Here is a 26,863-nt window from a genome sequence, read left to right on the forward strand (position 1 = left end):
CGGTATGCCAATCCTAGGTTTGAGAAGTCTAAGATCTAGTACGTATTTTGTTTGAGGGTGAGAAAAGCGCCTATCCGAGATCCATCCGAGCGTAGGAGAGCGAGGGGCCACCCGAGCAGTTCCGGTTTTAAAGAAAGAAAAGAGCCTGGTATTAGAGGCCATCCGCGAAAAATCGCAAATTTAGGGGCATGTCGAACGACCAGTCGAACTCGAGACCTCTAGCTTTGATACCATGTTAAGTTGCATGCACCAGCCAGTTGCACCTAAAAGCCTAAGCTAATAGGAAAAAGCGGGCAATTCACTTTATACGCTCCAACAGGGCCTATCGTCTGGTGGTTGTTCGACGGGGCCATGGGGAGGGGCCTATCGTCCGGTGGTTCGACAGGCCGCGTAGCGTTAGGTGGTGGGTCCTGTTGAATGGTGGTTGTTCGACAGGGGCCCTGTCCAACAGTTCAACGGGGCTCAATTAAACACCCACCATTCGACGGGCGTTACATTTGTGATTTTCCGGAGATGATTTCTAATTTTATGATTTTCCACGAAAATAATGTTATGTCTCAACCGCCGAGTGGACTAGTCTCCGTCGATGTATCATTTCTCGACGCTGCTGGGCCTGACCCTGCTGCCTTCTCAAACTGATCTGTGGCCGTTTTTTGCCGACGGCGTGCGTGGTGACGCAGGGGATTATTATTCCCGAAGGGCCGCGCGGGAGCAAAAGGACATTCGGAACCGTCACGACGCAGGGGGTTACGTTACATATACATCCATCTATCCATATGCACCCGAATGTTTGTCTGGCGGCCGGTCGCCGGTCGCGAACCACCGGATATATGTTTGTGATACCGGAGTACGACCACAACAAACAGCAAGAAAACAAAAAGCCATTGCCGTGCTCCGATCCCGTCGGCCCCGCGCGTCCCCGTCACGGGGGTGGAGCCCGAGCCGTCCATCGGTTCGGTTCGGCCCGTCGCTGCGATGCGACCGCGAGAGCGGAGACGTCGCCGCGGCAGCGGTGGAACCGTGAGGAGCGCGACGACCTACCTACCCCTCCTGCACCGCACGGCCGCACCCCGCACGCGTTGGCTGCTCTGATCGCGTCTGCCCGCGCTGCAGCGAAACAACGGCACGCACGCCGCACTGCACGCAACGCGCGCACGCGCCGGTGCGGTGGCCGTGGCCGTGGACGTACGGGGCGGATCTCTCACCGCAGGCCGACGCGCACGCAGCACGCGCGCTTGCAGTGCGTGCGCGTCGGGGCGTTGGCGCGGCCTCTGCACTGCACGGCAAGGATGGGTGGCGCAGTGGCGCGGCACGCGGTACAGTACAGGGATTTCCTTGGGCTTTTCTCCGGTACGGATGCTGCGTAGAAAAATCGAACCGGCGGCTGCGGTCAGAATGCATACGGTCCTTTTGATTTTGGTGTGGACGGAGACAGTTGTCCGCACACCACATGCCACCTGGGAGCATCAGTTGACTTTGACAATGGGCGCAACTTTACCTCTTTTTACGTGCGCATATTCCTTGCATTGTTATACTGTGTATAATTTTTTAAAATATATATATAAGTTGTTTAAAAATTAGATTAACCTATTTTTCAAGTTTATAAAAGCTAATACTTAATTAATCAAGTACTGATGGCTTTCTACGTTTTATGTGCTTCGATTAGATGAGGTTGTCCCACCAATGTGAACGCGGCCTGCGTGAGAAAGACCGCATGGCAAGCGGGGAGGGGAGAGGTCACTATAATATTGCAAAGTTTATCCCCCATAGTCTTTTCGCTTTTATTTATATTTATATTAAAATTTAATTTTTTAATCTTAAATTGAAGTGATCTTGGAGCTTTTTATTATACTTTATTTTTTATATTGACTTTTAGTTGCTAAGAGTATTTATATACAAGTTTTATTCATAAATTATTTTTCCTTTGCAAATAAGTCAAAAAAGCCAAAAGATAACCCTTACAAAATTATCTCTAAATTTAAGGTTGCAAATTTAAATTTTGTCTTTATAAGTATGAGCATAGGAGAAATATAAGGGTGTTAGCTAATTCTAATATTGAACTTCTTAAAATACAGCTACTTTTATATCTAGTTTTTGGTTTGACTGTAATCCCTAAAAATGCACAAGTCTTTGTATTAAAGACAAGGAAATAGCGGAATGGCTTGAGGATGGATGTAAGGTAGGGAACGGTTGAACCAGCTAGGTTTATATGGATTTGTCAACTCGTGCCTACTCAAGAACATCCTGTGCTCCAGCTTCCTACCAAAAAATAATATAGAAGATTGGTTGTCCACGTAACAAGGTCAGATCTAAACTCTAGGGTGATTGTTTAGTTTATTCAGGAAAAAGTAAAAACGATATATTTTAGAAATAAAAAATAATTGGTGAACAAAAATATTATATATGTGTTATTAGTGATTTAAAAGCAAAGGCTGAAAAATAAAATATAATAAAAAATCTAAGATCAACTTTAAATTTATGGTTAAAATTTAAATTTTAGCTTATAAGAAAAAGATTGGACTTTGACTTAGGGGACTTTGCGAGAACGTCCTTGCTCCAACTCCCGACCCAAAAAAGCTAGAAGATTGGCTGTCCACGTAACAAGGTCAAACCTATACTTGATTTAGGAGAAAGAATATCAGTTGAAAAAAATGAAAACTATACAGAGAAGGCACTTTCACAGCACCATTTTACCGAGGGTTAATTTAATCCATACCACTGTGAATTTACAATTTTAGAAAAATACCATTACTATTCGCGATATCGGCTAAGTGCCACTATAATTTTGAAAAATTAAATCCATGTCATTACCGTCACATTTTCCATCTTCATATAGACCAAAATACCCCTATACGTGGGACCCACCTGTCAGTTTCATCATCTTCCTTCGTCCTCCCCCTCTCCTCTCCTCACTGTCTCTCTCCGGTCGTCGCCGTCGTTGAGGTGGGCACGGAAGCTATGGATGGGCGTCGCACAACGCCAGAGGGTGCAGGCCGAGAAGCGCCGCCGAGCTTCCGCGTGGTGCTCGCCATGACAGCGGTGCGGAACTTCACATCTGACAGCAGCGCGTGCGCCTACCGCTGCTAGAATGACCACGACTCGTCGGCGGCGTTGAAGATCCCATCGCCGAGCGCGTGCACGTGTGGGTGATGGAGTTCTTGCGCACGGCGGGCATGTCGCACATCGTTGAGGGGCCGTCGGGAGCTGGTCTATTCGTCGGCACCCGGTCCGCCCACTGCCGCCGCATCCTAAACTTGCGGAACAGCAGCAAGAAGCAAGCAGCAAGAAGAAGCAAGTAGGAAGGGGATGCACGGCAAACAACAGCACATTCACCAGAGTACAGAGGACGACCAGGCAGTGGAGAGGTGCCGCCTGCTTGCCCCATGGCCAACGCCGCCCACACCTTACTGTGCCGCCCGCCGACGGAGAGGAAGAACTAGATGAGAAGAAGAAAAAGAAAGGAGAACGGAGAACGTGACGGAAAAAGTGACGATGGCATGGCTTTAATTTTATAAAATTACAGTAGCACATAGCCGATATCGTGAATAGTAATAATATTTTTCTAATACGAAAAATTTGCACTGGCATGAATCGAATTAACACTTTTACCGATGCTCGTGCCGCCAGCTCTCTTCAAAACGTCATGAAATTCCTATTACCAAGGTCCTTTTTTTTTGCAGGTAGATGAACTGTGATCTGTGCAAATCCTAAGAAACTGCAATTTTAATGACCACCTTAGAAATACTCCACATGAAAGAACAAATGGAGAAAAACGAACACTTACGAGATCTTCCTACCTAAATTAAACTACGGCAAATGGTCAGACGGTCGAAGGATTATGCATCATTCGTGACGTAACTGAACGAGGGAGCTAGAAATAGAAAAGTGGGGAATGTACCCAGTTATGGGCTCATGGTCATGATTCATGATGCATGCTTTAAGATTTAGGGACATATTTGTAAATAAAAAATAATTTATAAATAAAACTTTTATATACGTTCGTAACGATTTAGAAGCCAAAGCTAAAAAATAAAGTGTAATTTAAAAACCCTTAAAATTAACTTTAAATTTAAGATCGAAAATTCAAATTTTGATTTGTAAGCATTGTAAGCATAAGCATAAACAAGAACCAAAAGATAGGGGTAGAAGGCTAAGGACAAACAAACCACCATTTGTTATCATCACCTCAAGGGTCGAAGATCGCAATAGAGTAGTCATTGTTCAAGTTTAGTCAGTGATTAGCCTAATGCTGCTTGTAGTTCTCATATGTACAGTAATGAAAAGTCTCCTTGACAGGTTGTTATGATCTCTCATCAGGCATCAAAATTAGACGTCAAATTAAGTACCAGGTGTAAGACACAGAATCGATAAGTAATCAACTTACTGCAGCAAGACATGTCGATGTGCACTGCTGTAGCTGTTCATGAATATCATGTTAGTTACAGGCGCTACGAGAACTACACTGAAAAAGAATACAATATGTTCAGAAGCAACCTAACATGTGGTCTGGTTGGCTATCTTACAAATAGCTGGCCCAGGCTTTACATAAAGTTTAAAGGAGTTATCCTACAATCCTACTTAGTATTTATAAATTCTTCCCATAAGTTAGAAACTACAGGGGTGTTATCCTAGGATATCTTAGCAGATTGCCACGTAGGTAAAACCCTACCAGAAGACACAGGCTTTGGGGCACTATATCTGTATGACAAATCATCCCCTTGTTCATAGCCATCTAACTCAAGATCTATGTAGCGGACGTCCTGGACAACGCTGGCTGCATCAGATACTTCCTGCCTGGAGTTCCGCATTTTTGCCGCACGTTTCTTGGATTGGACAGTGCGTTCCTCAAAGTCATCACAGTTGCTAGACGCATTGGTGGCGGTGAAGCCTCGTCGCTTCTTTACCGCCTCGCTATGCTCATTGCTGCCACCGCTGCTGCTTTTCTTGGTTGAATTTGGATTTTTGGTGAGAAATTCCTCTATGGTCGCAAGCACACGGTCGCCGTACTTGTTCAGCTTGTTCCTGGATGAGAAGCACGAGAAAAACAAATATAATTCTTGTTCTACTTCTGACAACTTGTCAAAACTACATTGTGCTACAGGGTAGAGTCGTTACTTGCTGACGCCATTGATCTCTAAAAGTTCATCTTTTGTTCTTGGTATTCGGCAGCTGATTTCCTTCAATGTTTCATTTCTGTAGGTTAAAAATAAAGAGAACAACGTTATAAGTCAGTGAGTGCTGTGCCGCAACTAAAGGTGTAACATAGAATTTACCTAAATATGTGGTATGCCAAGCATCGATTTTCGTCCATTATCTGAGTCCTAAGGCATTTTAAAGCTTCAAAGAGCTCAGACGAGAGGCTCTGCAATGAATGAAAATAGGCATTAGAGCAGAGGGAAAACAAATCCTGACAAAAACATACTGAAGGAGCCTTTATAACTAAAGAGCCACTACCTCATCCAAATGACTTTGTTGTTGAATAGTCTTATTAATTTGTGGAATTGATGATTCATCAAGTACACCCATCTTACTAGCCTTATCAGGAGTGGGAAACCTGCCAAACAAGGGGATAAACAAATTACCACTCTGTCATTATTCGAAGGTTGCATCCTCAGCTCTACTATAGTAAAAAAGAGCGAAGATTCAAGTTTACACTAACAGATGGTAACACCCAGAATGCAAAACTATGATGGTTTAATAACACAAGGGAACAAAACGTTGTGTCATGGAAACATGGGCAACCATAGTGTGTATCCCTACAAAACTGATACATAAACTTGCCTCTGAATCGGCATAAATTAGTTAGGCAACAGATCACTTTATTGTTGATTGAGGAATAAACACAATGTTTGCATGTGTTGCAGACCCAATCAGGGTTGCAAAACCAGGATATACTAGGAAAATTCCTAATAACAATTGCTTACCAGTTTCAAGCTTTACATTTACAAACAGAATTAATTTTCAACATATTCACAAGACATCATTATTCAATGATGAATCCTTACCAATATTAGATATGAAGTTATGCAAAAGAAAGATATGATCAGATAAAGTAATACAGAATATTTCGCAGCATAGCAACGCTAACTGAGAAAGGAATAAACAAAATCATGTAATATGCAGAAGGAAAGAAAACAAACTTGAGGACAATATTGTGCTTGCCAGACAGAAGATGACCGACTTGCTTATGATTAGCCTGCTCAACATAAAATCACCAATTAAACAGCATGTATTAGACCAAGGCAGACACTAAAGATTGAAAGAAAAGGGAAGAATTAATAAATCTTGTCTCAAAAATAAACCATTATAGATGCCAAGTATTTTTCACCTTTAAGACAGATGATACAGATCCATACATGTTTTCGCTCTTTTTGACGTCCTCAATAAGTATTCCCTCAGTTACTAGATGACGCATAATTCTTGCTGCCTCACCTTTGGCCAGATGCTTCCCAGCTCCATGAAGACTCAGAGTATCATGGCGGTGCTTCTTGACCTGATTAGCAGTAACAGATAAATGTCAAACACTGACCTATTATGTAGTTTTTCTTGTCAACATGACTTCTCCAGTAGTAAACCAAGATGGTGATGTTATCTGGACTATGGACATATTTCCATGGCACTGGCAGTAGCCACTGGTGGTGATGTTATCATAAACAACGAACCTCAGGACAAAATGGCATTAAGTACTTGCAGAATACATACATTTTGGTTCACTGAGCCTCTGTATACTTCAAGAATATGAGAAGCTGAGTATGCTTGCTTTGCCATCATTACCAGATCAACCTAAAAGAAACATTTAGACAAAGGTCTATGCATGTGTGAAGTGTTTAAAAGGGACACAAAGCTCAGCTGACTACATACCAATTGTCTAGCAATGTTGGTCACATCTTTCTCAATCCATCTCAACTCTTTCAAGCAATTATCACATGTTTTCGCACAATGTGAAGGATCAAACATCTCTCCAAAGTGGATCAACTGTAGTAAACGTCTGCAGTCCACATCATTTTCACAGTAACTAACCTACAGACAAAATATGACATTGTTATGATGGCTTCCAAACTTCAACCATGCAGAAGTATCCATAGGAATGATATATACCATTCGTAGGAGATTTTCCTTATGTGTTTCAAGTGCCTGTTCCTGAGAAGAGCCTCCTCGTGATGCTGATGTTACTTGCTCTACAACTCCTTGGGTAACCATATGTTTGAGACGAATCTAGAAATTTTTACAAGGAAAATACTTGGTTATGAAAAGATGTGAAGATGATAAAACTTTATTGCCTTAACTAGATTCATCCATTGATCAATGTATATGGTTTGTATATATATCTAGATTTATTAGCATCCACATAAATCTAGACAAAGCTAGAAAGTATTACATTGTGAAACAGAGAGAGTAGTAAAAAGAATCACTTGACTCACATAATCAGAATAACTGTAGTACAGCACACAAGAAGAAAGTTGACCATCACGACCAGCACGCCCACACTCCTAAAAGAATAACAGTTATCAAACAGCTAACATTATGCCATTTCACTGTGCACACACTGGTGAAAATTATGCCATCGAAAATACCTGATGATATCCTTCAATTGATTTGGGCAGGGAATGATGGATAACAAAACGGACATCAGGTTTATTAATGCCTGCAATCTGCACAATTAGCACGAGGCGCCAAAAAACAACATATATATGTGGACACTATGAAATCAAGTTACCCATCCCAAATGCAACTGTGGCGCATATTATGTTGATCCTATCCTTGCTCCACTGTTCCTGGATATGTGCTCTATCTTCAGGATCCATACTACCATGGTAGTGTGATGCCTTGTGCCCATATTCCTGCATAGAAAAACAAGAAATATTCAGAAGTTACAGTGGCACAGGTCTATAGACTATAGCTACATGGTGCATGAAATTCAAATGCTAAGAACTAGAAATTATTTAACCATCAAAGCCCCATAATATGATCAAATCCAAATACAGCATTTACAAATAACCACTAACCCAAGAATCTATTAGATTTGTCCATTTTTAGGACCGCAAGTACTAAACTGACTGCCTGTGCCTGTGTAATAATGACACTAGGATACAAGACCGCAAATTTAGTCCTGAATCCACAGGCTAAGGTGATTTAGCATTATTTTATTCCTTGCTTGATTCAATACTCTACTCCTCTTAACTCCAAACAACAAAACATTGCAAATACTACCCAAATCAAGCAGCGATATCCTAGAACATGTGCCTATGGGTAACCACCAGGAAAACTGGCAACCAACCAACTACTGCAACTATTATCAAGCCTTGCGACTAGTCATCAACTTGCCAGGGAGCATGGCTTGACTTGTTGGCAACAGAAGACAGAATGGAACAAGGGAAATGACAGTAAGCCACCTGGGAGATCTGGTCTATCAGGCTTATTGAGTGAAAGGGGAAATGGAGGAGAGCTCCACAAGGTCCATCAAGCGCAGCATGCAGTAGCAGGCTGGCAGTAAAAGCAATTGTTATGTAGTAATAGTCTGATAGACTAGTCAACTCATGATTAGTCTTCAACTAGTTGCAACTAGTCTCCAAGTTGCTAGATGGTAACTCAAGTCAACTTTATGACTTAACAACCATGGTAAGTGCTGAGATCTTAAACCTAAATGAGACAAACACACATATGGGATAACATACAATTTCCTGAATACCCGAACCTTCTATTACCCAATAGTATCATGCAGTACTTGAACCTTCTATTTACCCACTTGCTTCCTCGTCTATTTTAGTTTCATATTTTTGTACCTTTCGTAGTATTGGTAAGGATAGTTGAAGAGACTACAGGCCAACTAAATTCAACATAGACATGTAATTGTCAATACTATGCAATATTATGGACATAAGTAGCTTAAGGTTGATGCACAAGTAGTACATTTAGGCATGAAAACTTGAGTTATACAGAATCTGTTGACTTGTAATATACTAATATGACTTTATTACAAATGGGTGTTCTGCTTAATTAACCAACATGTGGAAGAAGTGGAAAATACTTTATTTGAAAAGTTCATGATAAAAAGGAGGAATGACCCTAAATTACATTTAAAATCTATATCTTGGAACAGAACATCTAGATTCGACAGTATTGAGGAAGAAGTTAATTCAGAGAACAGGAATTTTAATGCTTAAACACTAAAAATTAAAGCAGGCTTGAACAATTTATAGTTTCAAGAAATAACCTTCAATTTTGCAGCCACTTTCTCACAATCCATTCTCGAAAGGCAATATATGATACCACATTCTTTAAAATGATTTGCATTTATAAAGTTATTGATGTCTTCAAGGCACCTTTTTGTCTTTGGCCATACAAAATATCTGCAAAAGTTGGGGTGAGATGATCTAGTGCAATAGAAGTTGAATGTCAACGTCTTCTGAATTCCAATAGACTTACCTCAGATTTGGACGATTAAAACTCTGTCTGAAAATAATGCAGTTTGCAAGGCCTAGAACTTGTACAACATCTTCTTTAACTGTAGCAGTTGCTGTTGCAGTCAAGGCCAGGACCGGCGTCTGTGGGAACTTCTGTTTTAAAATGCCTAGATTCTGATGTATCATCAAGAACTGGATTAAAAGGTTATCTTTTATTTAACATGAAAACCTGCTTCCTGATAGAAAGTACCTGGTAATCAGGTCGGAAATCATGACCCCACTGGCTTACACAGTGGGCTTCATCAATGACAATTCTAGAAAGATGACCCCTTGAATATAAATTTTCCAATTGTCTCAAAAGAGCATCACTCCTGTATTCAGAAAATTGCTGAGTTAAGCAAATGAATTGAAGGAATAATTGTGTAAGTGGCAAAGCTAATATGAGCTAAACCTGAGTCAAGAAGAAAAACAAAGAACCGTAATAGATATTAGTGATCTGGAAATGCAAAATGCTGCCTAGCGACAGCACGTCATTATGAAGCTTAGTTCCACTATATCACGAAAGACTATCTTTGAAATACAACCAAGAAATCATATAAAATGACTGCTGTCAACAGCAAAATTCAACTTACTTGGCTATTTTTTCCGGAGTAACATATAGCAACTTGTATGCACATGTAGGAGACATTAATTCTCTTAATATCTCCTGCTGTTCTGACCACTCCTTGCTGGCACTAAGGTAAGCTGCGGAAATACTTGCCTGTAATAAACATCGCATGACTGCATGAACAATTGGAAAATCATAAACAAATATGTAGGAAATGAAGCAACCCATTACCTGCAGCAAGTGCATTATTTGGTCCTGGATGAGAGAAACAAGAGGAGAAACTACCAACGTAACACCATTACAGATAAGTGCTGGAAGCTGCAAAGTAATTGATGAGGGGTTTTTTTTTTGGGAGAAAAAGCTGTAGGGAAGGATCCTAAGGTATATATTAATATATTAGGTAATGCACATATTTACATATAAACCAAAAGAAAGACTATTTCTACATCCTATCAATCCATTGATTAATAAGAGGAAAATAGCTTACTTTTGGTCTGTGGATAACCATGGCAATTCAAATCTAAAGATAGCATGGCAACTTGTATTATGGGATTGATCTCTGAAGATTTTTGCTCTTTCTTGTAATCCAGATGCTCCAAGGTAATTAATGAGTGTTAACGGTTATTTATATAAAACTATCTATATGGAGTTTGCAACAAATACTCAATAAATTGCTGTTATATCATTTCCTGCAAGAACATTAGCTGTTTCACAACTCCCTTCAGATAAACTATTCTCAAAAATATACTCCCTTGCTCACTGGTCAATAAAACATAAAAATGTTGTGGTGTGGCAGCATTTATTTGCTATGAACACATGGAAGCAACAGAATTTAAATATTAGCAGCATCAACAAGGACAGATTCAAAGCAGTATAGTTTGCTACCTGGTATGTCAAACTTTTTCCACCACCAGTTGGCATCAAAACAAAAACATCATTCCCACTCATTGTGGCGTTGATTATTTCTCGTTGATTTGGGCGGAAAGAATGATTTCCAAACACTCTTTTGTTGTTTTCCTGATGAGGCAAAAAGATTAGTCATTACAAACAAATTATGGTTTAGATAATTACCGTTGATTTTGAAGAAAATAACCTCAAGTTCCTTAGTCCATGCAAAGTGTGTACTACTCCACCTTTTATCACCTGAACCTTCAGTATAATTGATATCAATAATCCTGCGATTGTAATCTCTTTGAACAGACGGTAATGGTGTGCTTAAACCATCCATATAGGAATATGGAGCAGAAGAAAAGCATAAACCACTGTTTGTAGGCTCACTCCTCATATAAATCGGAGACTGGAATCTATTTGTATCCTTTACACAAGAACTACTTTGATTGACAATGGGATGATGGCCCTGAAGAGCTGTTGTGGAGGCCATAGAGTGTGACATCTGTCTCTCCTCATCTTGGGTTAGCCTCACTGTATACTCCCCAAGCAGCTCAATCTGCTTCTTTAGGAGTGCTCTGAAGAGTGCAATGATAAAAGTCCATCAGAACTGCTTGTAATCAAAAGGAGCTACCCAATAAACAAACAAATGCCCCTTCTGTGAATTTTTTTATATGGACCAAAACACATTACAAGATTCAGGCTTCACATTTTGAACCAAAAATACCATCATTGGATTCATGCTTAATTATACTTTCCTACAGTGATGATTATGTAGTTTTTTTGTCCCTTTTTTATTGAAACAGGGAGCAATATGTCATGAGAGAAATTAGCTGTCAAAGTTCAAGTTTGGAGATCGCACCAAGTCAAATTAGCTGTCAATGTTGCAAGGAAATATGAATTAGCAGGACCAGAAAACAAACCTCTTTTGATGAAGCTCATTAGTTCGTTGAGGGCTGAGATCACCCTCAATAAGTTCATTGGATATCAGAAGCAAGTTATCCTTCAAATCATGCAAATGAGACTTTGCCTCTGGGCAAAAAGCAAGCTGTACAAGCATAGTAGCACGTAGCAACTAGTGAGCTTACATGCTGAAATAGCTACTTCCCTAAAGAGAAATGATGATGATTTATTGGTACTTGGATTACCTTGCTACCATGGTTGCACATTACAGAGAGTTCTTGTGGTAAATTATTCTCATCAGATCCATTGAGGTTGCACTTCCCTAATGGAGCCCTGGATGACCCTCTGGGTGTATTTGTTGCTTGATAATGTTCCATAACTATTCGGTCCACATCAATGCTCTGAAACATAAAACAACAGTTGAAAGTTGAAAAAAAAAAGTAGATCTGACACAATTACGACTTAGTATTAATAGTAATTGCATATCTGCAGTTGATAATATAACAAAAAAATGAGATAAAGGCACCTACAGCCAGAAGCTCATCTTCATCCATAGCATCTAATTTACTATCATCGCACATGTCAGCAAAAGGAGCAGTACTGAACAATTTGGCACCAGTTCTGACAAGACTTTGATTTGTTGGTGTAATGGTATCTGCCTGCACCACATGATTGTTCAGGTAAGTCCTTGTACAGGAATTGGTGCCTGCAGGTAGATGACTACCACTCTTCTCCATAGTACCACTTTCAGTCTGCTGATGCATACTTTCCTGAGAGGGGTTCCTATTTCTGGACAGAGTGTCCACTATGTTTACATGATATGAAGAACTTGTTCCATAAGTATGGGCATGATTGCTATCACAATATTTCACTTTTGTAGATAAACCCGGTCTTAAATAGTTCGTCCGTGCAACCTGAGTGTTGCATAGAGAACGCCATGCCTGCCATAAGAATGTTCTTAGAGATACCAAAAAGATCACAGATGTAAACAAAATGTATTAAAATCAGTGAACTTTAGGTTAATGTTTCCTTAAAGAAGGGGTAAGATGAAAAAAATAAAACTAATTAGATTTTCAGTTTTCCAACAATAATGCACAAGGGTTGACAGGACCTAATTATTACATGGAATGTTAGATAATACACCTTTGGTGGACAGTTTACAAGTTTATAATGCAAATATCCTATTCTATACCTCGAGATTGGAATTAAGGCAACCCATCTTTCAACAGAGCTTATTATGATGGAGCACATATATAATTACAAAGGAACTGTATAATTAGCTAAACCTACAAGTTGAAACGGTAGTGGCTATGCAACTATTTTAAGCATGTGATAACACATACCACATACAGTACTATTGCCATCAGTCATAACTCATACCTTCTCAATGGACGAAACTTGAAGACGCTCTAAGCCTTGAATTTTGCAAGCAGTAGACCTGAAATATATAGATAATGATTTGCCGCTGTTCTGATAAAAAATTATCTTTTGCTAAGTGTTAGATAAAGACCAAAGTTTACGAACAACAAAAATACTCCATGTGTAACAGAAGTAGATTATACCTCAAAGGAAGCATCCCCGTACAGCCTACTCCTTGATCGGGTCTTTGTGTTGGTAAAGAGAACAAAAAACTTGAACTCAGAAATTCATCTTTGATACAGGAGCTTTGAATAGCATTTGCATGATCCTGCCAGTTTACCCTTGGCTTATCATAGCAGGTGGACCCAACGGTGAGGTTGTTTCTGCCTTGCATCCACCCCAGTGATAATTACCACATGCCAACCTGTCAAATGTTGGTTGTTGATGACCTCACAAGCTGGATCAAGAATGAGGCATTTGTACCAGGACTGTAATCTCTGCAAATAAGAGTGATAAGTCTCAGCACGCTTGAAATTAGGAACTATGAAAAGCTTATAGCCTGGGCAAGCCTAACTATGAATAACATGAGTCCCAAACAAGTCAACTGTCAACATATGCATAATAAGTTAACAGTGAAAGGTAGTTTAGGAGATATAATCACAAGTTCAATTTTGTTCGTTACTCTCTTGCATCTGCATCAGCACAAACAAATTCTACAGTCCACTAAAACAGAAAAGGAGGACTGAGATTTGTGAATAACCACCTTCAGTTTGTCAGTATAATGTGATTTCACTAGCAAAAAGAAAATTCTAAGGGGGGCGTACAATCAAGGATTAAGGAAAATGGGAAATCACATAAGGACTTGAGTAACCAAATGCGAGTGGTTCATCGTGCCCCTGCTGGCCTGCTCGGCTGTGAACTGTGTACCCTGTAGGCTGATCACCAACTCGCTGCTCCTCAGTCCGCGCCACACTCTTATCACCGCGGGGTTGCCAGGAACGTGGTTGCCTCACGCCCTCGCCGCCGCGCTCCCAGACCCTAAACCGTCCCCCCGATCCCAGGGAAGCCAGTTCAGGCATTCCGTCGAACACCCTATCCTCAATCACCCCCAACCCCAACCCACGCAAGCATCCGAGACAGGATAACCCCCACATCGCCACTCCCCACCACCGCAACAACAAAAAGGGCCCCGAAATCACTGGGGAAAAAAAAACCTCAGTCACTGGACCTGAGACGAAGGGATCACCTGGGACCGCCGAGGCGGCGGCACGGCACGGCGCGGCCCGGCCAGGGAGGAAGACGCGCAGGTAGCCGCAGTCGCAGGCTCGCAGCAGCAGACGAGGCGGCGCGTGCGGGGCGAGGAGAGGAGAGGAGAGGGAGAGGGAGAGGGGGAGAGAGAGAGAGAGTTTGGGGTTTCTGCGGAAATGGCCGCGGCGGAGGGAGGGAGGGGGGCGGGACGTTTGACACGGGATTAAAAATTGGGGGAAATCAAAAATCCCGCGTGGAGGGAAAACCAATCGCGTTTTCAGCCAGCCAGCTGCCTGATTGCCCACTGATGGGCCGCCCGTCGGATCCGCCTCGAGATTCGTGCCGAGGCTTCGTCCTGGGCTACTGCCCCTCCCCTCCCAACGGATAGAAGCGTGGAGGTGGAGGTCGCAGGACACGGCGTGACGATTTGCTTCGCTTTTTCCTCGCCTGGGCGGCCCATGGCCTGGCCCAATCTATCGTACGCTCATCCAGGTCAGACGACGCGTGGCTGCTTTCAAGGGATCGAGATTCTGCACCGTTTTTCAAGTACATGTTTCGAACAGTTAAACGATATATTTTTTATAAAATTTTTTTAGAAAAACTATTCTAAAAAAAATCATATTAATTTATTTTATATTTTGTTAATAATTAATATTTAATTAATCATATACTAATTTTTTTCGTATCAGGCAGTTACCTAGCCTACCCTTACCCTGAACGAGGCCTATGTTGGAGGAACTCTCTCCCGTTTTCCAGAGAATACTCAACGGCTCATCTAAATTTAATTGTCTATATTTTTATTTAAATGATCATTTAAAACAGTCTTGTTCTTTATTTCTCTTTATCCTCTAGCGGATCATCCATATATGTCATCCTTCATATCTTTTTGGAGGATTAAGAGATTATTTAAATAATGTTTTCTCTCTTCTAACATGATTGACATAAAAAAAAAGAAGACAGGATGGATTCTCCGCTGGAGCATTGCGAGGTCAATTGTTATATTATCTCATATTCTAGCTTGTCTTGAAAAAAAGTTTATTTTTTTCATTAATCATTATATTGAAGCTGGTAAAAGTACGAAATAAATGTATTGAGAATATATAAAATAAAGAATAATTGTATTGAGATATAATTGCAATGTATAATATTTTTTATTTGTATGCATGTGATGAGTAAAAATATAAAGTTTCTCTGGGAGAGAGTATGTTAAGTATGCTAATAAAAAATACTTATATTTAGAACTTTTATACTGTTTCATAATATTAGATTTTTTTATCTCCTTAGTTCATACGGATAATAATAAATTAGACACATATTATATCCATGGATCAAATAAATATAGACTAGGCAATACTTGTTTTCTTAGCAACTTATAAGTCAACCATGTGGAAATAAACCTTGATAAAAGATTCTAAAACTAAATTTTAGCAGCGACATGCTTAAGGTTTCGTTTTTTTTCAAACAAAATTGATTTTTTTCCAAGAGAAAAACTTGGTTGATTTTTTCTCACGTCACCAGCAAATGCAAGCGTCCACATGATCTCTGGCTCTGGGTATTCATATCAAGCAGAAAACCTGAGCACAAGTAGCACTAACACCACCCCGTCTTCCTCATGGACTCAAGAATGTTCCGCAACCCACTCGACATAGACAAGCGTTCAGGCCGCCGCAAAGGTTCTCATCGGCGGGCAGTAGCAGAGTTTCACAGACAGACACGCACGCTAGCACCTAGCGTCCGCCAGGTTCGTCACACACGGCAGACGAATCTACAGCAGTTTTGCTAAGAAGAAACCGAGGATCTTCACAGGCTGAAGTGATCCTCAAACTCCGCAGCTCGTCGACGAGGCTGTCCACGGGGCAAGCTGGGTAGGAGCAATCATCATCAGGCGGCAGCTGCCGAGACTTGGCCCCTCCACGGCGATCCGCCGCCGACCGATCGCCGCCGCGCGGCACGGGGTTCTCGTCGCTGCCGTCCTCGTCGCCCACTGTGATCATCATCTCACTGGCATGTCAGACCGGTGTGGTTTTATTGGCACAAGGGAGTAGAACTTTTTCGAAGGGTTTAAGGTTTCGCAGCTCACCAGTGTTGTCCGTGCCGCGCAGATTCCTCTTCAGTAAAACGGTTCCCGGAACCGACACCAGCCTCAGCTTGCTCAGCTGCATCTTGTCGCGGCCGTCTACCGGTACGAACCCAAACGCCGAGGTCCATGTATCGACCAGGCTCGGGATCGCGGACAGAAGAAGCATCTCCACCTTGAGAGATTTCAGCATCTGTTGAGAAAACATTAGGCAGGAGTAAGTTATGGAGTATCAGAATTGTCTTTAACTAGTGGTACGTGGTAGTGGTACACATGGAAGCATAGAAATAATTTTTGCACGGGATAAGTAATGATGCAAAATAATCTACTGATATTTGACAGGTCATTGATTGGTTCTGAATTTTGAAGCTCGGCTTTATATAGAAGCAGGTTAATCTGCCTAGAAGGAAAATCCCAAGCTCAGAAGTACTTCAAGAGGGGAAGATTGAATCAGTTGTTTTAAGTCAAAGAAGGATATAGGCACCATGATCCTGATAACATGGGAGGAGCTATGGAAAATAGCGCAATGCGAGGGCCTTTTCAGAGTATCACAAATTCACAATTACACCGCCAGTGGTATTAGCCAAGATAAAAGAGGAAGAGCGAGCTTGGTGCCTAGCAGGGGCCAAGAATCTGGAGCATTCCTAAACTTTGGAGAATAGAGCCTAGAGAAACAAAGGCCTTCAGGTACCCCTTCTGTAAATTTTCGCTGTAAAACTTCTCCTTTATGAATGAATTAGGCAATCCTTTTGCTTTCTTTCAGAAAAAAGAGGGAATGATACAGGCAGGGGAATAAGTCAGAAGGAGATAGCAAGCCAAGCAAATATTTTTTTTAAGATAAAGGATTTATATTAAACCCGGCCTATACATCCCGAAGAATGTACACAGCCAACAGCCAAGCAAATATTTGGTAGAAACATGCAAACATCCAGATCCTAAAGAAGGATACAGTGGGGTAGTCAGATTTGTTGCTTAGCGAGTAAGCATGACATGATTCTTTGGGGAAAATCTTTTAAGGAAGAATCCAAATAAACTACAAATGAATCAGTCTCTGGTTATCTCATACCTCTTCAATGTAGTCCATGAGACGCCTGCACATCCCTTGTTGACGATTCTCTAGACAAGTAGCCACTAGAGGCATCTCTGCCACAATTGTGCCATGTAACCTGCATAAACATCTATGTTAATCCCAGATTCTGAATGATTTAGGTGCTGGATTTCCAGCTTATGAACATTAAATTCCAAAAGTGGTGGACCTTTGAATGTGCAGTACCTGATGGATGCCACAGAAATGATGCTATCATCATTTTCCAAGACCACGGTATAGAACCCCTTGTAATCCAGATGAACAAAGTCAGACCTGGAGAAGAAATAAAAATACATAAATGATTGCATGAAAATCCATGGTATTAAAATAACAAGACTAAATCAAACATTCATAAATGATTCAAGAGGACGATAGATTAATTTGGAAAGGAAAGGTAAGTCTCACCTCCAATTATATACTATAGGGGGGATAATATCTATTCCTGTTCTTGCGTCTAGTATAGGCAAGAAGCATTCTTCCATTATACTCAAGGCAATCACTAATTTCAAGTTGCACTCAGCCAGGATAGCAATAGCTGCAGCTGTAGAAACCCTTTGATCACCGTTGTTCCGGAGAATGGTGCAAGAGAAGCCATCACCGGTGTGGTTAGGGATCCCAACACGAGAACGCAAATTTATATAAATCTGCCAATGTCAGAGCTATGTCAGGCTGCTTCAAGTAAACATTTTTGCGATGTACGGTAAGTATATGGCTAACATTAGAGAAGGAATAACTCGAATTTCACGACTATACCTGCTGGCATCTCCTTCCACAAAACCAGGCACAAGGTCCACCTTCCTCATTGCACAAAAGTTTACCATATGTGCATTTAGCATGATCTGGAGGGAACAAACTGGTTAACGAGTAATGTAATGAATGAACATGCAGCATGAAAACTTTCAAGCAGTGCCAAATCTTGATGTAGTTTGGGCAATATAAGGAATTTAGAAACAGTGATAACTGATAAGAAGTGTCACACAATCAAATAGCAAATTACAGTTGAATTAGTGGGTCTCTTTCTAGGGAAAACACTGCTTGTAACTGCAGTAATATATCCATAACTACTAGAGTAAATTAGATTGCTAAAAGGTAATATGCTATACAAACAGATAATCATATAGTGCATGAATAATGTGCTGTTAAAACAAGAAGTAGCAATACAAATGCAAGGTCTACAGATAAATCAATGACCAGACATATGATACGGTGGCAATGAAGATGTCAAGTGAGACATTACATTGGCGCTCACACTGTGAGCATTCTAAAGCAGGTAGGGAACTTCTGAGCTCCTTCAAATTTATCACCTCCCCACATATATCACAAAGGCATCTATAGCAATACCAGTTACCATCTGGAATATCCTGAACAAAGTAGAGAGTGAATTGGTAACATGAATTCAAACATTTTGATGTTAAAGATAACAGATTGATGGTCTGAAAAGTTCTCAAGTAGACTTGTGGCAGTAGCAATAAAGTGAACTAGAGGTTTATATACGAATATGAAAAATAGTCGTTCTGTATTGCTGGTGCAAAATATCGCCACCCTAACAGGTAGAAAGGCTCTGTCATCTCCAGATGGAGCTACAGTATGGTAATGATGTTTTTCTAATGATAAAACACTGTATCCTTCTAAATTTGATAAATGACACAAAAATATATGAAAATGGCATTTCAACCACACGCAGGGATAGGTTAGCTGGAGTGTGAGGCGAGTGTGTGGTAAGGTGTATATATAATTCCTTTAAGAATATTCGCCGAAAAAATCAATTTGGAAAACTATGAACTAATTTGGTATTTCCTAAACAATGCTCCTTGATAAATCTCTATGATGATTAACCAAAAGAATAAAGGAGCATCAGGAAACAAACCTGACAAGGCAAGCAGTCCTGATGGTAACTACCAGGGCAGCTGTCGCAGCATATCAGTTCACCGCCATCACCACATAATCCACAAGTATCATCATTTTGATCAGCTTGGAGTGGCATAGTATATTTTGCACGTTCTTTCCTAGCCTTATGCTCAATGGCCCATGCTTGAAGCTGGCAAAGAGTGTACGATTTACCAGAACCCAAGAAAAGATTCAGCGAGGGGATTTCTTGCTGCAGACCTGCATGATATTTAAATTTGGACATTGTAAACACAGCATCACAGCATCGGCATCTAATGCCCTTCTTTGTAATTTTTCCGTCCTTTAATATGTTTTTGCTTCCTGGTCTGCGATATTGGAGAATATTTACTTTACAAACAATGCCCATTTCAAGCAACTTTCCCAACACTGTTCTTGCTCCTTTAGGTAATGCCTTCCTGTCACATCTCTCTTCACTTCCCCAGCGACATCTAGGTAGACGTTTTAAACCAGATTTTTTTGCAAGCCTTCGACTAAAACGATTCCTGTAGCGTGCAGTCAACTTATGTATTACAGCTGTCATGAGAAGATCATTGTCGTCAAACTTGCATTTATGCAGCCATGGTGCCTTTTGCCTTTTGACATCCTTTTTGGGAGTTTTTTCTGGCCTGATCTTTTCTGTTGATCCAATTCTTACTCTGGCTTGATCACTGCCATTGTTTTTTATTGGGACCTGCATTTCTCTTCCTTGTTTCTTGTAACTGCTATTTCCAGGCAATAAGTTCAATGAAACCTGCTCAGTGCTTGCTGAACCAAAATATTCTTTCTCAGTGCTAATTAAACAGCCAGCGGGATTCTCAGTTGTATGGTTCATACATTCACCAAGTGTGCAGTAGCTTTTAGGAACATCATTTACCTTCTGTTTCTTCTGACTGCCTTTGTCTTCAATATTTGCAGCTCTCTTGGATCTTTTCTGATTGGTTTTTCTCGAGTGTAATTTCGACATTTGTTTCGGTTTAGAAATTACCGTACCACCCTCCATGTTCATTTCACCATGAAGTTCATATCCCTCTGAGATTGGTCCTGAACAGATCAACTGCCTAGGAGGTTCTGGGTTTATGACCGTCCAACAAATTGGAGAACCCTCGTTGTCAAGGTATAGGAATCCCTGAATCAAACTTGCTTCATATACTGAGGAGTGGATGTCTAACTGCATGTTAGTCTCCATGTTGTCATTTGACGCATTGAGGCAACTCCGTATCTCTTGGCTGCAAATACTATCTTTCATGAAAGAAAGAGTCCCATCTTGAGGGGACACAAACAATAACTGTGGCTCCGATATCGCCATCACATTATCAGTGGCTACACATGATAACTGCCCTCCTTTTGCCATCTGTTCAGAGCTAATCTCATTACCTTCCAAAACCGTATCCGTTCTTGGTAGAAATGAAAGTGCACCAGGTCCGGCCACTACATCTTTATTTGTCAATTCGGACTCAAGGACAACTGCAGCATCATGTTGTTCATTGTTGACATAATCTTTATTAGTTTTCAAGGCTATGTCCTTCTCTGATAGTAGTGATGATGGACCAGAAGATCCATGCCCAAAATCCGTGTGCGCTGCTTGTGGCTCAGAGACAGCTGCAATAGCACGATGTTCATTGCTGATGTCATCCATAGGTTCAAGAAGCATCTCATCCACTTCATGAGAAAACAGTAGGTTCGCTCCTAGAAGCAACTCGTCAGAAGGACTATCTGCAGATTTGTCCACCTTTGCAGATCCTATCATGTCACAAGCATGAAAACTCAGATCCTTAGTTTGCACATTTTCGTCAAGGTCGTCGAGAGAATAATTAGGTGGAAAATATAGTGGATCAGATTTGTCTTGAATGCTCTGTGTCAAACTAGACTTGCTGTATGAAAGCTTATTTTTCATATTTAAACAGGTAGTCCTTGAACCAGGAAAAGCTATTGAATCTTGGAGACCCATCACTATACGATGAGCAGTACTTCTGGTGTTTCTTTCATTTATTCCTGTCATGCTTGGCAATCTTTGATCCATTTCATATTGGCTAGATTTATTTTTTCCAACTGTCGAAAGCTGTTTGCTGAGTGAAGAATTTCCCTCGATGTCGTCGGATTGAAACAGTGGCAGAAGATTTTTCTGTGACCTGGGATTTGTTCTATTATAATTGTTTGAATGGTTGAGACCAAGTGGATTGTCAGCATTTATGGTACTCAAGTGCTTACCCTCAGTGCAACTGACAAATGTAACAGTGCTGTTTACAGCCTTCAGTGCTACCCCCTTCTTCAAGGCTTTCACCTTCTTATCGATGCAAACTACTGCCATGAAAGGATCAAGGAGCTGCCACTGGTTGAGAAAAGATAGAGATTGCTTTGGAAGCCGGACTTCATATTCCAAACAAAGCATTGTATTCTTCAAATCACTCAGAAAGTCATGGATGTTGAACCATATCCTCCCGTAGTCATTTCCACCAAAGCTGGAGGAGTTCATAAGCAACCACTGGCCAAAGCACTTCCAAGCCCTGGGAAGAGAAAACAGGCGCATTACTTTGTCAGGTGACTCGTAAACATGATCGACCTTACTCTTGTCCCATCTTTCCTTGCCATCAATCTTCCATCCAGCATCCATCATCAGAAGATTTGCGTGTAGCCGGAGATGATTCCAAAGCACTCCATGGCCATAGCCATCCTTAAGCTGCCCTCCATCCTTACGCCGTCCAACACGGGTTATGTCAACCCTCTCCAGATCAAGAAAACTGCAAAGTTTTGCTCTTTGGCTCCTGCGTGCCACTGCTCTACGGGTGTACACCCTCTCAATGGCAGGCGGTGTCCACTGAATCACGAGCTCAGAAGCACTGACCACATCCGGATTGACATTATTGCAGAACACAAGATAGCTTGATAGGTTACCATATGTGAAAGACTCAACTACGCGACAGCGCACCGACTTGTGATTGGAGGCAGAGACAGAGCTTGAGGGTGTGTTCGTTGATATCAATTCTTTGCTTGCAACTTTTAGTGATGTGGTCTTTCCACCCTGGCATGGATGGTGGATGCTTGCTCCACTGGAGCCTGTTCTGAAGAAGAGCTCCTCAAATATCTTTCTTTCTTCTTTAGAACTGTCGAATGCATCTTCTGTCAGCTCAATAACCTTCTTTCCAAACAGCATTGTTGTAATGTCCTCCTCCTTCATGCCTATTTCCACCAAGAAATCTTTCACATCCATTTTGTTGATTACTAGACAGCTTGATCGTGAAAAACAAGCGGTCCTGATTCTTGACGGGAAGGAGCAGCAGGAGTACTACAATGCAGGTAGAACCAAGCCCCGGCAATCGTCGCGATCGAAGCAATCAGACTGCAGTGAAAGAGTAAACATATGAACATCAGTTCACAAAGGTAAGCCAAAAATGGGAAATTTTCAAGCAAAAATCAGAGCACAGATATTTGCAACACCAGTCCTTAATCCTTATTCAACAACCCAGACTGCAAAAAAAATCTAAAAGCATGATAATTCCAACTCATAATGCCATATTGAGCCACTATCCGAATCAGTCAGTTGGTAAATGCAGAAAAGGGCCACCTGAAGCACCAAACGAGATAAACCACGATATCCAAAAATAGAAGCCTTTACCACGTCAGTCCACCCATGAAAGCATAGACGGCTTAACTAAAAACGGCAACTGCAACTGAAGTGATCTGGGTGAACCAGAGTCCAGAGACGATAGGCTGGTAACAGCTGCATTCGCGTCCTTTTAGGAACAACAAAACCAAGCTAAAATCTTTTAATCCTCCGTCACGAGAAAAGAAGTTAAATTCTTAAAAAGAAAAGAAACACACTACCGAAACGAGATGAGTTAAGTGTAAAGCATTTTTCTTTTACCTGAATTCACCTCACACGAACCAACCAGATTGCAAATTGATTTATCACTTAATGTCTGATACAACGCGAGGATTGAAAGATGATAAGAGAAAAACATAGAACGAATCCACGAGATCAGATAGGATTGTAATGGCAAGAATCGCACGCTATCAGAGAGAACAGAACAGAACAGAAACCCAGCCCTACCCCACTCTACATCCGCAAACATCAAGAACTTATGTACCACCCAACAACTCATCCTCCTTCCTCGCGCCAAGAATCAATCCCAGTATCCCGCCATCGTCTCTCTCACTCGCATTTCCAATAGGAACCAAAAGCGCACGGCGACACTAATCCCCCTGAATCCAAGAACAAATCCACCAAGAGGGGAAAAAAAGAAAAGCAAACGACGACGCAACCTTCGCCAGATAGGAAACCGCAGTCACCGCAGGAACAAACACCCCATCAGACAATCCCTTCAAAGATCGATCGACGCATGCACCAGGAACAAGAAGAAGAAGGGAAGGGGAAAAAAAAACAAGCGGTGCTCCTCGGCTCCCCGCGTGCACTACCATCAATGGCGACGCTATCTGCTATCAGGAGGGCGAGAGCGAGGTGCAGGACGGTACCTGTACGCGCCTCTGCGACCGCCAGCGGCGGCATTGATTTCCCCGGCCCCGGGTCGTCGTCCTCGTCTCCCTCCCGCGCTCCAGCCTCCCTCGGTTCCTCCTCCGGCCTCGACCGCCCGTCGACTCCACCGAGCTATCCACACCCAGCTCCCACCATGGAAGTTGTCGCCGCCTCACTGAACGCACCGCACCCGCACCGAACAGTGATGGCGCACTCAGCCTCATAGCTCCGGGACGCGCGCTCAAAATCTCTCTCTCTCTCTCTCTCTCTCCCCCCCTGTCAAAAGGGCAAGCGGCGCAAACGGATCCGCCTCCCCGTTACGTGCGTTGGTGGTTGGCGCTGCCATGGAGATGGAGGAGTAGACCCGGGACGCCTCTTGCCCGGGTGGGCCCAGATGCCAGGTGGGTCCGCGGTGTCAGCAGGTGGGGCCGGACGAGGTAGGCCTTCACATGTGGCGCACTGGTAGTACTTGTGTGGTGCACATGTGGGGCCGGAGGCTACGTTCTTCGTGAGATTTTTTCTCGGTTTTTTCATACCTCCTAAACGTTTAAATCGTATATATTTTATAAAAGTTTATGTTGTACGTGTGTATCGTCTTATCTTGCTAAATAGATTTTTAACTTTATAATAAATAATTTATTGTTTATACTAGACATTACAAAATTATATAATCTTTCACGTTCATCTTTCAGTTACAAAAGAACATAACTAGACTATGTTCATTTGAACGAATGAAAATTTTCAGATAAACAAATGACGTGAACGCAGGGGAAATATGTCGGTTGTAACATGGTGGCGCCAAATTTTGTCCACGTACGGGCAGGTGTAAGGTGGGCTCCCGGCGCTGTTGGCGGCCTTAGTGCTCGCACAAATTTGTTGAGGAGAGGCGCTAGCTCTAATCCTCTCGTTCGAGCGTTAGACAGGAAAGCAAGAGCGGGGGCTAGCGTTCAGCGACAGAGATCGACTCCAGTAGAATTTAATCCACATCATCGATCTATTTTTATCGGACTATTATGATTAAATTATACTATTAATAATATTAGGTGTAGTAAAAATTTGAAGAAACAATATCGTCCTTTTTATTGTGATCTTCATTGTAAAAAGTTTACAAAATACTGCTAATCATTTACAGTAATTAGTAATTAACAAAATACAAAAATAATATTTTTAATCAATAGCTGAGATTAGTTTTATGTACGCTCAAGCCAAGAATAGTGTCGGCAGGCTGGCGCCATTGGGGGCGCGGGCAATCCGTTAGTGAATGTTGGACCATGCGAGCCGTGCAGGCGGAGGCGGAGGCCGGAGAGCAGCAGGTATGGCTCAGTGTGGCTCCGACGCCGGCAATGGTGATCGGCGATAAGAAGTTCGATGAGGCGCCATTCCATTGCGCTAGTTCGGGTGGGTGATCCAGCATTGCGGTCCAACAAGCCATGTATTCGGACTTCGACGTCTCGCCGGCTTATTTAGACAAAAGTAAGAAGCCAAACGGAATAACATCGTCGTTGTGTTTTCTTCGATTTTGGCATTCATAAACGGACCATTCATAAAAATTCCACATAAATATTCATAAATTTTGCACATAGATAAAATACTTGTAGTCATAAACCTTATGCATAGGTATTAATAAGCTTTAAACATAAATAAAATAGTATGTTCATAAACTTTATACATAAATTAAATATTTGTATGTGAAAATATTTTTGCTCATCAACTTTGTTTGAAAATCAAAATAACTACTCTAAAATCACAATAATAATGATATATTTTGAGAATTTTTTAGGTGACATTTTTTAGGTTTTGAAATTTTTAATCTATTGTCTTGATATATCTTAGGATGAAAAAATTTAGGACTAAATCTAAATTTTAATAATTAATTTGTTGGGCTCTGACTCTAACCAGGGTGCTGAAAGAAAAATCAAATGCATGTGTTGCATTGCTACGTTATCGACCCAATATGGCTGGCGCTGAAAAAAACAATCAAATACATGCGCTGGATCGGAAATGCGTCCACGCGGGCTAGCAAGCGCTGAAAAAAGGAAAAAAGAAATCATGCGCCTAGCGCGATCAAACCGGAGACCTCTCACTTTTGTGAGAGGGGATCCTATCCATTGGACCATGAGCATCGGAAAAGAAATAATGTCCACGACGTGTGTTGGACGTGCACCTAGCGGGATCGAACCGAAGAACTCACGCTTCGTGAGAGGGATCCTATCCGTTGGACTATGGGCGTCGAAAAAAGCGTCGACACGGGCTAAGGGAAAAACGAATTGTGAGAGAGGATCCTATCTATTGGACCATGGGCTCTAATTGATTTGGTTCTGCACGGGCAAAAATACGGAGAAAGTCATACCATTAGGACAATAGAAATGTTACTCGTTTTTATACTAGGTGTAGATGAAATATGAAAGATTATTTATTTTCATAGCCATTTAATAGTATAATTGGTAAAGTTAACTATTATAAAATTAAAAACCTACTATACAATATGAGACGATGAACATACATAATTATTTTATAGAAATACATCATTTATCAGTTTAGAAAATGTGCACCAAAATACAAGAAATAATATGGGGCAAAAGAGCATAGTCTATGTAGGCCTTGGGCCAAGGGGACGAGGGCCTAGGGCCCACCTCAGAAGGAGGCCCATTGCCCACTCCCCCTTCCTAGTGAAACATGGATCTTCAAAATATAGTTGATGATTTTGTTTCAAAAATGATTACAGAAGTTCATTCAATAGGAATTTATAATCAACAATTTAAGATATTTATTCTAGTAATACTTAAATTTTATGGGTTTATATATTATATAGTAATATTTATTGATGTGATTATGCCATATATGACTTATATAAGTAAAAATATACTTAAGAGCATATAACACCAAACTTGTTTAGGGCCCTTGAAAACACTCGAAAACATAGTCACCCCTG

At 41.3% G+C, this 26,863-nt stretch overlaps 2 protein-coding genes across 3 annotated transcripts; both read right to left on the reverse strand.

Annotated features, from left to right (window-relative positions):
- Positions 1-4,351: 4,351 nt before the first annotated feature.
- Positions 4,352-14,539, reverse strand: LOC102722489 (ATP-dependent DNA helicase Q-like 4A). Its single transcript, XM_040523783.1, has 25 exons — positions 14,408-14,539; positions 13,365-13,658; positions 13,183-13,240; positions 12,333-12,743; positions 12,048-12,203; positions 11,823-11,947; positions 11,105-11,477; positions 10,897-11,028; positions 10,243-10,329; positions 10,037-10,164; positions 9,655-9,775; positions 9,427-9,578; positions 9,215-9,350; positions 7,718-7,841; positions 7,575-7,645; positions 7,422-7,490; positions 7,099-7,215; positions 6,862-7,020; positions 6,703-6,783; positions 6,329-6,493; positions 6,141-6,196; positions 5,455-5,554; positions 5,274-5,362; positions 5,116-5,193; positions 4,352-5,022 (listed from the first exon to the last, which is right to left on the reverse strand). Exons 2-25 carry the CDS (start codon positions 13,553-13,555, stop codon positions 4,629-4,631), a joined length of 3,573 nt encoding a protein of 1,190 aa, XP_040379717.1. The 5' UTR covers positions 13,556-13,658; positions 14,408-14,539; the 3' UTR covers positions 4,352-4,628.
- Positions 14,540-15,939: 1,400 nt separating this feature from the next.
- On the reverse strand, positions 15,940-24,163 carry LOC102714551. Of its 2 annotated transcripts, none has more exons than XM_015836727.2 (9): positions 23,931-24,160; positions 19,441-22,797; positions 18,811-18,934; positions 18,327-18,412; positions 17,979-18,217; positions 17,760-17,846; positions 17,553-17,652; positions 16,490-16,679; positions 15,940-16,393 (listed from the first exon to the last, which is right to left on the reverse strand). In XM_015836727.2, exons 2-9 carry the CDS (start codon positions 22,666-22,668, stop codon positions 16,137-16,139), a joined length of 4,311 nt encoding a protein of 1,436 aa, XP_015692213.1. In that variant the 5' UTR covers positions 22,669-22,797; positions 23,931-24,160; the 3' UTR covers positions 15,940-16,136. The 2 variants fall into 2 exon arrangements, with proteins under 2 accessions (XP_015692213.1, XP_015692214.1); XM_015836728.2 differs by having other exon boundaries at positions 16,319-16,410; positions 23,931-24,163.
- Positions 24,164-26,863: the final 2,700 nt, after the last annotated feature.

Source organism: Oryza brachyantha, chromosome 4, assembly GCF_000231095.2.
Source record: "Oryza brachyantha chromosome 4, ObraRS2, whole genome shotgun sequence".
In the NCBI taxonomy this organism is placed as follows: Eukaryota; Viridiplantae; Streptophyta; class Magnoliopsida; order Poales; family Poaceae; genus Oryza; species Oryza brachyantha.